The sequence below is a fragment of the Periophthalmus magnuspinnatus genome, chromosome 24 (genome assembly GCF_009829125.3).
Source record: "Periophthalmus magnuspinnatus isolate fPerMag1 chromosome 24, fPerMag1.2.pri, whole genome shotgun sequence".
NCBI classification, from domain to species: domain Eukaryota; kingdom Metazoa; phylum Chordata; class Actinopteri; order Gobiiformes; family Gobiidae; genus Periophthalmus; species Periophthalmus magnuspinnatus.
In genome coordinates this window covers 12764757-12781675 of record NC_047149.1, presented here as the reverse complement: position 1 = coordinate 12781675, position 16919 = coordinate 12764757, and the positions used below count along the sequence as shown (strand labels likewise).

Genomic DNA, 16919 nt, shown 5'->3' with positions numbered 1-16919 from the left:
AACAAGACACACATTAAAACACCATGCTTATAATAAAATCACTCCCAACTGCTGTGGAGTCAGATCTAGGGCTCACAATGAACTATTAGAACAATTCAAAACAAAACCAGGTCTAAACAGGATAGATTTTGGAACACTTTGGTTACAACTATGTCAACATCCTGTCAAAGGATTTTGTATACAGTTACAGCTCATGGAACTTAATGAAATGCAGGCATTCATCTTCCATATCACTATATCTTGACACCAATACTTAAATGTTGACCTGTTTAACTGTGCAGCAATTGTGTAAACAGGAAATTCGTATATGTGACACAATTCGAACTACTCGTATCAAATAAAGAGTAAACTTTGCCACTTTAAACAAGGGCATCCCTTAAGTTTCAACAATTCACAACTTCTTGGACATAGCCACAAATTAACCTACAACACAGACTGACTAGAGACTATAGTGGAACATAAAAAATTGTAATGACTATATGTTAGCAGTAGGAGGTGGTAAATACAGAAAAATGGAGGGAGAGAACTAACTGGTTAATGTGCAATTAATACTATTGATACATAAAGTGACCATGTTCCATGTTACCTCTGTCTGTTGGCCAGTCCCTGAAGATCTGCAGCGGGCATTCATTATCATCAAGGATCACTTCTTTACCCGACTTGTCGTCTTGCTGCAAAACAAAATAGATAGCAAGTGATGGACAACATAGAAAAATGCATAAAATATAATGCAAATCTAATCATTACATTTTCAGCAGGTAATTTGTGAAGTTAAAATAGTGACAAATCTCTCTTGACAAACATACTGGTCAAACACCTCTTCCCCATTGACCACTGCACTAAAGGTTGTGACAGGAAGGGCATCAAGCTTACATTTTTTACTCAATTTAACCTCAATTAAAAGGTGAGGAGCAAAATGAAAAGAAAGCTTGTTGTATGCTTAGAAATGTAGATATGTTGATAATATTATGAGAAAGTTGGCCAGGACCCATTTGCCTTATTACCAAATCATTAATAATGATGAATACCATCTTCACTGTAAGTACAGCACCAATCTGAGCATGTACAGTCTCTGCCAAAAGCTCTCTGCTCATCATGCTGCAATAATCATATTCTCGTGTCTCATAAATAGTGCAATTTTCTCCATTTCATCTCACAAATGTGTGTAGCTGCTGCTGTCCCACATCCCAGCTCAACCTCCTCCCTCAGGACATCAGCAGCACACCACATGCTACCAGCCACATACGCTGCCTGTTTCTCCAGCCCTTGCTAAGTTAATGGACTCTCCCTGTGTTTTCAGCTCATCAACAAACTGCCTGCGTATGTGCCGGTCCATGTGTGTGCCTATAAGTGTGTACAATGTCTCCAGAGGGTCTTTGACTGCAGTGACTGTGCAAACTGAGTTGATATCATGTGATTGGATTCCACTGGTAAAGGTGCAGGGAGAGCATCTGCTGCAGCCATGGTGGAAATGACAAAGTAATAACTATAATTAATCCTTTATATATGTCTAAGAAAAAAACAAGTACAGTTTGGGGAAATATCCACATTGGAGCTACAGAAGCTTTATAGACAGAGAGGGAACGGTTTTACCTTTAGTTCTGCTGTGTGTTCACATGTGTGATCCATTCTATTTTGATCATGTTTGAAGTAAAAATGAGGGTAGAGGAATAAAAGGGTTTTAAATTGTTAATGATCAGTTTGGGCCTTTTTAAATCATCAGGGTTCCCACCAGTCAGTAAAAGTGTGAATCATAGTTTGGACATTGTAAGAATACATTGAAATTTTATTATTAAATTGGTGGAGCATTTTTTTGTTGTTCAAACTAAAGTTTATTTTAAAGGTCTTATTCACATTCATGAAAGGTAATATTACTATTTTAATTTAATTGAAAACAGTGATTGATCAATGAGAGTGAAAAATCATGTACTTATGCCATATTACCCAGTCTCAGCCTTAATATTAACGGGTTTCTTCTGAAAAAACGTGGTATTATATTTTTCAACTTGGCTTAGTTCAGATCAAACCAAATCCAAGATTCTTCTATCATAAAGATTTTATTTCTCTTTGAGCGTATTTATTAGCAAAACATGCTCAGGTTAATTACATATTATTTTACTTATAATACGTTATTTACGTAAAAATGCTGTAATGTTTGCAGTATTACCCTTGCTATGCAGTACTCTCGGGGGTTCTCCTTCTCCAGGCCGTACTTCTCTAGCGCCTCCACCACAGCGAAGTCTGCCGTGTCCCTGGTGGAGAGCAAGATGGTCTTGTATGGGATGTTGGGCTTTAGGCTGTCGGCATATATCCGCAATGTGCCTCCTATAACACAACAGCAGACTTTTAATGAGGCAAGTCACAAGTTAACTTCACAGTGTCAAGACTATGATGCATCAACAGACAAATGACACACAATTGCACACAATTCTATGGTAAGGCACGAGTCCACTCTGGAAAGATACTGTCAAAAAAACTGAACTCAAATATTTGTAAGGTGTAATTATCCATTATCTGGCATTAGGCCTGTCACGATAACATATTTTTAAGTTTGATATGTTGCTGAGGTAAATATAAATGATAAACAATAATACTGAAACTAATTTATGCCACTGATACAATAACCCAAGTGCAGATTTAAACCATAAAAAAATATTCTAAATCTACAACACTGTTAAAAAAAAAGCATAAGCTGCAATAAATAAACAGCAAAATAAAACTCTTTAGTCCACTTTAGAATCTGTAATGAGTCATAGAAGTTATTTATTTAACAGTTAACGGCTTAGATCTTATCATATAACCAAAAAATAACATAACATTTCCCAGTAGCGCAAAGAAAATGCACACACCATAAATAATGACCCCAAAAATATATTGTTTGAGTGATTATCATGACAGGCTTATCTGGCAAAACTAGAAAAATGTTATTTATAAATGCAGATTTGTATATGTGATGTGGCAGGTTTTTCTTCAATACGGTTTCAGCACAATTTCACAGAGAGGAAATATAGGTGTGGAATATTATTTGCAATGAAATGCTCAAAATGTGAAAAGGTGCACAGCTTTAGGCTAGTAGCAGTGTATGGTAATATGTTATATTTAGCAACGTATAGCCCAGCAGTGAATCAAAACCTCTTCAACCAAAAAACTAAAATGCACCCAAGAAAAATGCCAAAAATATATTATGTTTATGTCACCATGTACCTACTCCTGGGATTTGGGGGTGTGACAACCACAGTGTTGCTCATACCAGTTGTAAATATAAAGACTGCACCACATTTCCTTTTAGGGGAAAGTGGATCTGCACGTCTACTCAAAATTATCACCTCTAGTCCACAGGGCAGCTATCAGCAGGAGTATTTTGCGAGGCATGACACAAAATAAGCTCTTTAAATGGCACTTTTGGTTGAGAAACACGTCACTGTCTAGCCACAAGCTGTACTATCCCAGTGGGCACACGTGGATGGAGGTGTTTTTAGCTTCTGTGCACTGCTCCGTCCGTCTGTTGGTCTGTGAGTGTGAGTCAAGGATTACCTAATCCCTCCAACTGTGAGTTTGCATCATTCATTCAGACACTGCAGCAGTGTCTATGTGTAAACAAGCCCAGGCAGGTCTTCCCCGCTGAGTGTCACAGCAAAATGTTCAACTAAGATACATGTGCTATTATTATGCATGTGCTCCAAATGAGTGTATAAATGACACTTCACTAGCTTCACGGGCGATATTTAGCAACTCACAAAAACAAAAAATAATGATGCATTTTACATTAAAAGGTATGTCTTTTTACTTGTCACATAGCATAATGTAATTTTTCACAGTTTTAAAGAACATAGAAAAATAAACTTCCTACTCACGTGGTTTGCAAATATTTAGCTGTAAAATCTTTCTGAATGGCATGGCAGTAATGCTCTGAGGCTGGTGAAATAGATCTTATCAGCACCTTGATCCATACTATGGTGGTTAGTCATATATATTTTTTAAATTACAAACCACTAACAGATTGATTTTATTCAATTTTAGCTTTTTATTTAAATTTACTTGTGCATGTATGTGGACTATCATCACGATATTATAGTCAAGATGAAAACTGTTTAATTGTGTTTCTTGAAGCTGATGCCAAAATGCCAGATAAGAAAGGTATATTGCTGTTACTAAGATTTAAGCTTTGACTAAGTTTTCAGGTGGACCTACCAGAGTCTGGTCGACCATCACTGCTCATAAATTCCTGCATGCGCTTCTCCAGTTTCTGCTGCCTCCTCCTCTTCATCACCACCTCTGGGTTTGAGATGGTCCTGGTGAAGCTGGTCTCTGGCATGTCTTTGTACACCTCTGCTGCCAGACGACTGTTCTCCCTACATCCCAAAACACCCCAAGACACCAGCAATAAATAAACGCAAACTTCAATAAGAGAAGACTGCAGTAATAAATTAGAACTAGACAAACACAAGAACAAGGGGTGAAAAGGGCATCTCGCCATTCTTTCAGCTTTTTGGAGGATTATGTTTTTCTTGGCATTAAATGCCTCTCCAAGGACTAGGGGAAGTGCGGGCTGGACAATGAGATCAATGTGTCCTACCCGTCCTCTCGGCTCAGACTCTGGTCGTCTCCGTCTGGGATACGGGCAAACTCCTTCTCCCTCTTTTTCTCCTTCTTCTTCTCCTTCTTGGATAAAGTCCTCTTGAAGTTCTGGATCACTCCGTCCTTTTCCTTGTCAGGCCCATTACTCTGACTCTTCTGTAAGGAACAAAAATAAATATAAAGACAAGTTTATAATTAAAGTTGTTGTAATGTAGAATTTTATTGAAGATGTGTTTAGATTTTTATCAATTTTCTTAGAATTAAATTGAGCGTGTGGGTGTTTATAACTACAACAATGAAAAAGCCATGTTTAAGGAGATCTGCCTAAACAAATCAACATGCAGTAGAAATACGAATGTAAATATACTTCATGCGAATTTTTGAATGTCATTTATTTGGAATATCCTGCTTGTTAGAGCAACTATGGGCCTGAAGCAGATGTACACTTTCTGGTAACAGACTAGTTCCAAAGGAGTAAATAGTGAAAACTCTACACATTCCACATTAAAACACATTTATTGGCAGTTGCTGACCTTAGGTAAAATATCGTTTTCATTTTTCAGCACAAAGCGTCCTTCTCTGTCATCTTTGTTCCAGTTAAGTTGAACTACTAAAGGCTTCTCGTCCAAGTCCAGCTGCCGCTCTTCTGAGAAACACAAAAACTTAATTCATTCATTCATTCATATATACCTCAGGGAAATGGTCATCTTAATCAAATCTGTCCTCACCTCCACTGACATGGACCTCATACAGGGAGTATTTGGGTGAAGACAGCATCCTCATGTCTGGTCTGAACTTCTCAGCTAACGTCTCGATGACGTCTTGTGTGGTGGCTGTGCTGGACACTCGAATGCATTTTGTGGCAAAGTTACCGGCCACACGGTCCTGGAAGTAAAACCGCATCACACCATGGAACTCCAAATCCTGAAAAACACAGAAATATATTTTAGGACTCTTATATGGTAAATGATCACACTTTTTATACATTGCTTTTCCTATTCAAAGCGCTTTACATCATGGAACCACTGATCCATTCACTCAGACATTCATACACCACTGTATGCATACACTGGGAGCAAGGAGGGTTAAGTGTCTTGCCCAAGGACAGCAATCATCTGGGAACTGGAATCACACAGCCAACCTGTGGGTCAGTGGATCTGACCGCTCAACCAATGATGTTTTTGGTTTTTCTTTATGCTAAGAGCAGGATTCGACCTGCCAATCTTTGTATCAGAGGACAAACACTCATCTGAGCTACTGCCGCACCCTTATACAAAATATGCATGCAAAAGTGATGGTTTCGTTTTAACATATGTTCAGTTTACAGTATAAAAAGGGTGGACTCAATAAGGCAGATGTGGGAGTCTTATCCCTGCATGTATAAAATAACTGGTCATTAGAGGACATCTTTTGCCCGCAGCCTGACTTCGACATTTCTGTCACACTTGTGAAATTGCATCATTGCGTCTTGAAGGCACATGACATCATTTTGAGTGCATGGTGTGAGGAGACTGTATGAGCAGCTCCACTGTTACAGCAGGAGAGAAGCGGAGAGGAGAGGGCTCAGAGCCAGAGCGAGAAGAGAGGGAAAGAGAGGAGAGAGAGAACAGAAGGAGAGAGAAAGAGAGAGAATCAGCACATGGTGACACTGATGACAGCAGAGGGTTGTTCTGTCATTGACTGTTCATACATCCTCAGGACTGTGCATTGGCCAGCTCATTTAAATAGTTATGGACTCAACATTATAGTTATACAACCCAGTATATCAAATTTGTAATACTACCAATTTGTATAGTATGAAATGATGCATTACAAGCCTGCATACAGCTGAGCTCAAACTGTATCTGTGAATTCCCTTATTGTCATTTAAGCAAATCTCTTATCTCAAATGGGACTTGATAAATCTTTTAATCTCAGTGTGAACTCCTCGGGATATTTACACAACACATTTAGTATCAGGTAATGCCTAATCTGATTTCTCTAATGATGGTGTGAGAACGTTTTCTACTACCAGAACACGCTTAAAATGCCACTGCATATTTAAAGGCCACTCACTTTGTTGTCTCCTGTTTCAAGTGAACAAACTGCATAAATACATATATTATGAAGCTATGTGGCCACAGACATAATAACCCAGAGGTGCTGACAGAGGTGAAGCATGCAGCCTTTCTGAACTTAGCTGAGTGGGTAAAACGGACATTTAAGAGGTTGCAAGTTCCACTGTAACCACAAATAAGATGTAGTGCAGGTATGATTGGATAAAAATAATCAGGTTCTCATCAGGTTTTGGGCTGTACAAATGTAAGGGAAAATTATGTAACCAGGCAAACTAGATTCTATGAAAAGTGTTGCCCATTAATAAACTTAATGATGAAAGTATTTTTAACATCTCCATGGTGACAGGCAGGTTAAAAAGTGGATAGCTTTTTCAACTCGTCAAAGGTTGCAGACTCCTATCAGTGGTGTTGTTACTACAGTGTACTAACACTGTAATCATTATGTTACAATACTTTTACTGGACTCATTATTATTATTATTATTATTATTATTATTATTATTATTATTATTATTATTATTATTATTATTATGGTAAACAGCTTTAGTAGGATCACACAGCTTGAAAGTACAGTCCCTTTAAATTACAACTGTCTCCTCCACACTCAAACTCAACTCAAAACAGGACGCAGGCTACTACCTGAGCTAACCCTATCACAGTCACCGTCGATAGCTGCGTTTACATTTCCCGGCTTTCAAAGTTAAGTCCTTCAGATGTCAGCCTCCCCTGCCTGTGTGTGATAACAAACAAAGACAGTGGAAATACTGAGTGTAGTTTCGATAGGGTGAAGGGCGGGGTCCGGGAATGTGTGTGCAAGTTGTGATTTACAGCAGGAATGTGGGTCAGGCTTGTGTAACCGTTGGTAACAGTTACTGTGGAGACATCGGCTCACTCGGGTTCAAAACACAAAGCACTGTGTTTTCAAAAAAAAGCCAAAAGAGAGTAATTAACGTGCTGCCAAACATTTAGTTAAACTCCCCCCATAGAATGAAGAACATGGTACGGGCCGATACATGCCGGGTCAGAGCCTGTTCCCACACCTTTAACATTGCAGCGGCCCCGTCTACTTTTGCAGTCCATATCTTAATGCCTACACATGCAGGTTTAGGGTCAGAGCTACTCCTCCTTACCAACATTATGCATTGTATATTACATTTGAGGTACCACTGCTGCTAAATATATTGCCATGCCTGCATAATAAGGTATGTTCAAAATCCAGCAGATACTACAAAAACAAGCAACATGTAATGCAATGTAATAACAACTATAAATAGAAAGAAAAACGAAAGAAAGAATATAAAATTGTAATACTGTGCAACATTTCAGCGTAAGAACTGCCTCCAAAAATGTCAATCATGATAATGCAACAGGCAGCAGTTATTCAGCTATGAAAGGAAAATGACCTGAAAACAAATCAAATCTAAATGCCAGTCTATCTTATACTGTTATGACCAACTGAAATAAACTAAAAACATTCAAGTACCTCATTATCTAAATATGGCTATTGATCAGAGGCACAACCCCACATCACGAGCAGAGAAAGATTTGAAGATGGTTTGTTTCTGTCAAAAGAGGAATTTGTTTACGTGGGAGTCAGTCATGTTTAATCCAGTTTGAATCACCGCTCTGCTAATTAGTCAATGAGTAGTAATTACAGTCTATTAGGCCTGCATCGGGAATAGCTCCTGTAGAGAGGGGTTTACACAAGGGACCAAAGCGAAGGAGTGATACCTGTAACCAAAGTGAAGACAGGACTATTTATGGCACACAGGCAAAGTAGGCCATACAACAGATAGCTGTTATCAGGCAGATAAAAGCTCAGGGGGGAGGAGAAGCACATTTGAGTATAGAGTGTTCTGACTGAGACTTGAAGAATTGGCAAAAAGGTTTTCTAGTTAGATTTCACTATCTTGAAAATAAATGTTGTAAATAATGTTGCAGTTTTTTGTAACTCAACAGAAAGTTTACTCAATGTTCAGGGGAAAATACACTTTGGGGTAATATATTTTTCCTAACTAATGTAGAGAGCAAACAAGGGTAAAGTCAGATACCTCATAAGCAGCACAATATCAGATAATTTACCACACAAATGAAGCGTAAAAGTCAATGTTTGCCAATGAAATGTCATCATCAATGTATGAAATTCAGAGTATTTTATATAGAACATTTAAAATACAACTGAGCTGCCCAAAGTGCTTCATACAAAGTCAACAAAAACACACACATATATATATATATATATATATATATATATATATATATATATATATATATATATATATATATATATATATATATATATATATATATATATATATATATATATATATATATATATATATATATATATATACACACACACACACACACAAGCAAAGGACAGTAAAACAATAAACAATACAACACCAAGATATCCTGCCAAGCAAGAAACAAATGCCAGGGAGAAGAGGTGGGATTTTAGTCTGGTCTCAAACAGACAGAGAATCTGAGAACAGCAGAAACTACAAAAAGTCTTATGATTAGCCATTCAATGAGTTAAATGAAATGTGCTCTATTGACAATATAATAACAATATAGCAACAGTTGTTGCAGTATTAGGACCATTAACTAGAGTTGATGTTAGCTTGTGACTTCATGTTATTTGAGATGGCCTCAACGGCACAAATCAGCTCATGGCACAAATCAAGACTCGTAATTCCAATTTACCATCCAACGCAATAAGTTCCAACTCAATTTGCACTCTGAGGAAGGAATGTTGTTGACATATTGGCACAACGCCCTTTGAAAACTGTCACTTAACTCATTTCAATGTGTCCAATTCTCACACAAGAGAAGCATCACTGCCTCAAGCTTCAACCCTGAACTAAAAAAGGCACAAAGTCATTTTCCCCATGAAGGGTTCAAACCTGCTCTGCTCCTATAACTTTTAATCCATGGCTGAACCTCCACCTCTTCCTTTTACGGCAACAGTGAGTGGACAGTAAACGGCATCGCCTGGGTGTCAGAGATAACCCTATGTTTGGGACCAGCACTGAAAGGTTATGAGGTCACACGTAGCTGGGGTCAAAGTTCATGTGTGTGTCTGGATGAAAAAGTGAGAGTGCTCCAGCGGCTTCACCTAACCTCTGTATGTCAGATTTAGGAAGGTTTTAGAAGTGAATTTTCCACGGTGACTTTTCTTTCCTGAAGTTTTATCGGACTAGCTTCATGCTCAGCTGGGGTCCTCGCACGGAAGCGCTCACAAAAAGAGGAAATTTCATGGTTTGGTGGGTTCAAGCTGCTCTACACTGGTGGGGTTATCTGCAGATAGAATAAAACGGCAATGAAACTAGAAAGTGATACAGCCAGGAGGGAAACATGAGTGAGCTACATGAATAATTCTTAGCATTTGGAGAAAACATCCAGGCCTTAATCAAAGAATAGTTTGTGAAGCAGGATACAACACAAAAAAGGGATACTGCCGGCTGACAGTGTTTATAAGGCTAGACATTTAACATGGGCTCCAAAGCTTTCCCTGGAATGTTCAACAAAAAAAAACCCCATTAACTTTCACTTTTGCATTTGTTCAATTCAATGTTTTAATGGCTCAAAAAATACCTTAAAAACAGGCACCGCTTTGAGCAGGGGTCGCCTCTCCACAGATCTGACCAGCTTCTCTCCTTTGAGATAGATAAGTTAAATGCCATACTGAGGAACATTCCAGGCAACAAGCAGAATGGTATTTTATAAAATCTTTAGAAAGTCAATAAATAAATAAATTGAAGTATGCAGCTTGCTGGGATGGAATTGCATGTAGTATATTAAAGGAGTAAGAAAATATGAAAACATTTTTGTAGAAATGATTCTGCTATAGACAACAACAACCACTCACACACATTCATTCGGAAATGGCAGTACAAAGAAGACAAAACATGTTTACAAGAAACAAAAACTGCAAGAATGTAAGAACCAACAAAATCTATGAACGCACTTGACATTCAGTCTCACACCATGGCTGCACCAGACCAGATTAAGCAAAAAAAGTAGTTAAAAAGGCTCAACATTGAGCTGGTCTACAGAAGTGTTCAAAGTTGACGTGGTGCCTCAGGGCTCACTTCTACTGTACTGTCAGCATGTGATATTACTGCTGGGTTGTGCTCTGTTTGCACTTGTGTTATTGTCTTTGTCAGAGACGTTCTGGATTTACTGAGGTCTTCAGCAAATAACAAGCACACATTGGTGTAATCTCATGAAACTGCAGCAATTTAAAGGGATATTAAGGGATACAACACCTCAGAAACAATCAGCAAAACACTGCAGAATGCACTGACTAGACAGAAGAGCAAAGGAATGCAATGAGTTAATAATTGGTTGTATTCTTACCTGATCTACGGGCAGTTTATGGGTGAGGAAAATTACTTAAGTCCATTATAGTGGGCTATTTATTACTGTACAATTGTTACATTTATAATGACTGGTCTAGGGAAATAAGTTGCAAATTACCATTCAGTGGAAACATATGTGCTTTATGTTAAAAAAATAAAATAACAACACCTCATGCATTTCATTATAATAGCAGGACAGTGATAGTTGAGCTGGTATGCACCATTACAGCTTATAGCTTTCATAATTCACTGCAACCAGTGCATTATGTGCATTGGACAATTTCCCATTATTTCCACAGCCGGCATGTAGTCCATAAAATTCATGCATAACAATAAATACAATCATAAGTGTATAAATGTATTGGCTAAGATGACCACCCCCTTCGGTCACACACACATAATAATGCAGATGGACACAATGTTATAACTGCTGGGTGCTTATTTGAAACAACCTTCTTCTTGCCTCTTCAAGGTTTCATGCCAACATCACCAACTCCAACTTGCACCTGAAACCAATAGAATCCTCTCATATGATATCCAAACAGCACAGATGCTTTATTTGATTAAATCCCAATATAGACCTGGCAAATACGCCCGAGCTGGTTACCATGGTGAGTCTGAAAGTTTATTCCTCTGGCATTAAAGCGCTGATGAGACAGGAGAGAAGTGAAGGGGAGTGCGGAGAGGGGCTTTTGAGAGACGCACAAATAGAATCCAGCTGCTGTGCGTCATCCCGCTGTGCTGCTCAGACACACATGTAGAGCCGAACATGAGCCTAATGAAATGAAGCCAGTCGTGTTGTTCCTGCCCCACCTGCACTAACAAGGGCATTCCTCCTACAGGCAAGTCCAGAGTCCAAGGTCTTGGTCGGATCCCTCTATGTCAACTTCAAAGGATGGTTCTCTTATAGACCAGAAGGAGGCGCAAATGAAGGGGGCTATTTTTACAGGTGATGTCCATTCCCTTCACTGGAATGTCCAATGTATAATGGAATATGACCTACATAATGGCAAAGACATCTGACTTTCCAGAAGAGGAGTACACTGCAAGAGTTGGTGAAAATAAATAACTACAAAAATGTATTAGTTTTGAGTTTAAAGGGGCATGTAAAGAAGTCAAATTAGTTGAAAACCAGCACAGATAATATTTTAAAAACACTAGGGTCAAAAAGAGATATCAGTGTACATCTGACTATCAACTATTTTAATTGTCCACAAACCAGGAAGTAGGGTGCGTAGTTAGCAAGTTAATTGTTGTTACTCTGATGTCAAACGCCCGCTCTGGATTTTGAAAGTTGTAAAAAACATTTATAAACTCATTGTGTCTGTAAGATTTGGTAGCTGGTGATATTAACATCTATCATCCGGGAAACACCATTGTAAAAAGCATGGTCTGAATATAATCAATGGATTTTAATCGTGAAAGTACAATCTCAATAATTATGAAAGGCCTTCAAAGACATCCACATAACTCTCTTATTACATAATCCCAGGACAAATAAAAGGGTTTTGGAATGAGGAGTGTACAGTGTTACAAAGCAAACAGATGCTTAGGTTCTCCCAAGTACTGAAGAAAGAGGAAAAGAAAATTCTAACAATAAACAGATGAATTGGATGTGTTTTCTTTGCATTACTTATGGAAGAATAGGGACTGTGTTGGAGACAAAGCCATATGCTTGCCCTGAATGTAAACACTAGATGCACACGTCTCTGTGTGGCCCCAGAGAAAAGCCTCTTTGTTTCAGGTGAGTTTCAGCATTGGTATCGGGACGTCCAGGCTCCACGCCCCCTTTCTCTCCCCTTGTCCCGGTTGCTAGTCCTGTCCTGACAGAATGGGGCATTGTGGGAGGTACGGAGCAAATGTGTGGAGCTACAGTTGAATCAAGTCACAAATCAGAGTGTGAGCGCCTCTGAAGCAGACCCCAGGATCAAGGCCGATACGGGCGGGCACTGCTGCAGTGTCCAGGTTCATAAGGCAGGAGGAGGGTCCTGTCCCACTTCACAGGACAGAATGTGATTTAATGTGCGCCACTGGGAATACAGCGCTTCACCCAGTGCTGAGCATCTGAGTGCCTGCCTTAGAACTAGCTTTTTGGAGAAGCTGAAGGATGTATTAAAATTACAGTTGTAAGATTTTGGTCAGAGGAAAACACATATTACATTTTTTAGCATCAGAATCATCAAGATATAATCTCTCATTATTATGTTTCCACTCCAATGATAATATTTAACACTTTGCTGGAATCATAGAGGGTCATAGCTAAATTACATAACTCATGGAAAGGCAGCAAGTGGCATGATGCTTCTCCTTTTAAAATCAGTATGAATATTCACAGCAGCTAAGCCTATGGAATAGTGGCATAAATAAAAATCAACACATCATGTCTGACCAGTCAGAGCAGGCAGAGTTTGGCAGTCACATGGGCACTACTTCAAACAACAGTTTCTTTATATAAGAACTTCAGTTGTAAATGTCATCACAAAATGAAGTAAGGCAACAGTCACATGCTTCCACTGTCCTCTATATGAATGAACGCCATCTATTGAATAATAAATCTAGAGCCAAGTATAGCAGTATCTGTACATCTTTTAGTAGTGCCTGACCACACACACTCACATTGACAATGAAAAGCAGAGTTAATAAGAGGCCCAGGCTGCAGCACAGAGCACTCTTTGTTCTGAAAGAGCATCTCCCGTTCACATACGAGTTAATGCATAAACATGTGTCACTTTTCCCACCATAACAGTTCAGAATGAGACAAGACCTCCATAAAGAAGATTTGCACCATTGGTTTAGACCGGGAACATCCGCACACAGCTCTTTAGAACATAAAGACCCATATGCATATAAACACTTCCCTATGCTCTTTATTCAAAAACAAGATGGCTTCCTAAGTTTTACCGTCCACTTTGTCAGCGTCTTTTTTATTTAAGCTTGGATGGATGCTTTCATTCATTTCATTTATTTATTTTAAGCACATGTATCAAGTACACTTAAAGCACATTTCACTAATTTGTTCTTATTTAAGCTTGAAAAGGAGTGGGAAGAACAAAACTTATTAAATCTATATATTATATATATATCTATATATATCTATCTATATCTATATATCTATATATCTATCTATATCTATATATCTATATATCTCTATATATCTATATATCTATCTATATCTATACATCTCTATATATCTATATCTATATATCTCTCTCTCTATATATATATATATATATATATTCATATCATATATACATATATTACATATACATACATGCATACATACACATAGACTCATTCAATTCATAACAATAAATCCAGCAAATGGTCACTGACAATAATTTAGATGTACAGTGTTACTATAAATAACATGAGGCTTTTCTAAATTGCGACAGAAAGAAACACATAGCAACAATGGTAAGAAAAAGAATACAGCAATGTTAAGGAAACAATAAGCATAAAATAGAACCAACACTGATACAGAAAGAGGTCAGTTTAAATATAAAGTCATACTGTACTTTCTCTGTATCAGACCAGACCATGTCTTTATATAAAAACTTAAATCCAGAGCATTCCACATTTTCACTCCTGCATACAGTCATACAGAAACTTTTACAAGTGGTTTGAACGTTAGGTAGTATAAAATTTCCATAACCTCTCAAATTATACGTTCTCTCTTTAAGAGCAAAACACTTTTGCGCATTACATGGTGATAATTTATTAAAGGCCTTGAATAATATAATTGCAGTATAGTATTTTACAAGGTTGGGGAATTTCAATCATTTGGACTGGATGAAAAGATTGTGAGTATGATCTAGAAAACTAACCTCGTAAATGATCTGCACAGCTTGTTTTTGCAATAAGAATAATGGGTTGGTTGAGCATTGGTATGGTTTCCTCATATTTCCACACAATACGTGAAATAAGGGAGAATCAGTGAGCAGTATAATATACAGACTGCATCATGATCAAGATATTGTTTTCCTTTATTTATAATTGAGAGGCTCTTGGCTATTTTAGTTTTTATATGATCTGATACCATAACTTTCAAGTTTATGTAGCAGGGTTGAATGACTAATTGTGTCGAATGTTTTGGGTTTTTTTTTTTGTTTTTTTTAGATCAATAAAGATACTGACAGCATGCTTCTTTTGGTCCAGTGCATTTGTGATTTCTTCTACTGCTTCAATTATTGCCATGGAAGTGATTCTTTTTGCTCTGAAGCCATATTGACAGTCATTTATTATTTGATGTTTGTCAACAAACATTTCTAGCAGAAATGTGAATATTTTTTCTAGAATTTTTGAGAACTGGTCTATAATTTGTGAAATTGTGTCTATTTCCATTTTTGAATAGGGCTATCACTTTTGTCGTTTTCATTTCGTTGGGCAAATGAAGACTGAAGAGATAAATTACAAATATGAATTAGAGGTTTTACAATGTCATCTATGACTTTTTAACCAATGACATGTCAACATATTTGACGTCTTGTTCGTTGGTTGCTGAGTGAAAAAATGAGTAAGGGTTCCTCATTATTGTTTCTCTACACTGAATTTTAGCTGGGTCTGAGATTTCAGCAGACAGCACTCAGCAAATATTTATTTTTAAAAAATAATAAATTAGAAGCACTAACTGTATTCTTCTTGTTGGGATTCTCCTCATTTATATCATCAAAATAACTTTGTTGATACCTGTTTAATTACACTAAGTATGTCCCAGGTTCTCTTTATATTGTTTTTATTTTCATATAGTACTTTTACAATAACTGTTTGCCAGTTCTAATTATATCTGTTCATTTATTTCTATGTCTTGCATTTTTGTTCAGCATCTTTATTTTTTTTGTTTGATAAACAATTTATCAAGATTTTTAGTTTTTTTTTACTGTATTATAAAACAACCCTGAACACTATTATTAAAAACTGTTAATTATCTTAGCTCAGATATGAGGAGCTCTAAAAGTAAACACAAGGCTGGAACTGAGAAAGGTCGCACACACTTCTGATCAGTGTGTGCAGCGCTAGTTTACAGGGAGCTGGTTCAACACAGTGTCCTGTGATGTTACACACAAGCTCAGAGTGACCTTAGAGGAGGGCAGTGAAGGGCCCACGTGCACAGAATGAGGAGTGCACGATGCCTGCGCGCCCATGCACAAAGACATCAGCACTTGAGATGAGTCTCTGAATTATGCAAGCTCGCCCACGTCTTCCACCTCCTCTGACTTTAGAGACGAAAGGAGCTCGAGCAGCCGACCGAGAAGGCAAAGTTAAACTGTTACTCAGGTGACAAGCATAACAAAGCCCCCGTATAATACGAGCTCAACTGATGCAGCTCAAAAAAATCTTATGAATGTCTTAATGCTCAATGCAAGACGTTTAATGCATGTTTTAAAGTCTATACCCCATCATAATCGAGCTCACATTGCACATGTGCTACCAATTCCACTTGTTGTAGAGGCAGGGAAACTGCAGCAGAAACTGCAAATCCTAGACCTCCATTCTCCATGAATGCATTTTCATTTTCAGTTTTAGTATGTCAACACTGAATTTTACAAGCAAGCTATAGATTTATTTTACACCCAGCACTGGGCGCTAAGTGGTACAATGCAATCTTAGCTCATTTTTGGGTGAAATAAGTCCCTAGTGGATACTTACTGTAATACACCAGACCCAGTGTTAATTAGCTGCAGGGTAATGTAGCTTTCTAATCCATTTACAAGTGGGAGTTGTATACAGATTTTAATAACTGTAAAAGGTCATTATGCGCTAAATCCAGATTGCCCCATATTCTGAGCAACCCACCACACATTAAGACAAAAGCCATGCTGTAATGCAACGAAACTGTTTCAGTGGTTAGGTAAGGAAAAGTAATGCATATTCATTATAGGAGCAATTTTGCCTTGAGCAGTTTAATTAAACAGCCTCCAAAC

The 16919-nt window shown here is 37.8% G+C and overlaps 1 protein-coding gene across 12 annotated transcripts in view; it reads right to left on the bottom strand.

The window, feature by feature from the left end:
* The window catches only part of afdna (afadin, adherens junction formation factor a), a 77442-nt gene that overhangs the window by 41276 nt on the left and 19247 nt on the right, over positions 1-16919 (bottom strand). For 8 of the 12 annotated variants that reach the window (XM_033990940.2, XM_055232448.1, XM_033990946.2 and 5 more), the window contains exons 2-7: positions 5307-5502; positions 5112-5224; positions 4577-4734; positions 4192-4352; positions 2168-2325; positions 587-671 (exon numbers count right to left, since the gene is read on the bottom strand). In XM_033990940.2, the coding sequence (XP_033846831.1) occupies positions 587-671; positions 2168-2325; positions 4192-4352; positions 4577-4734; positions 5112-5224; positions 5307-5502 (871 nt within the window). The remainder of the gene's footprint in view (positions 1-586; positions 672-2167; positions 2326-4191; positions 4353-4576; positions 4735-5111; positions 5225-5306; positions 5503-16919) is intronic. The other 4 variants (XM_055232453.1, XM_055232447.1, XM_055232454.1 and 1 more) reach the window with 1 other exon arrangement.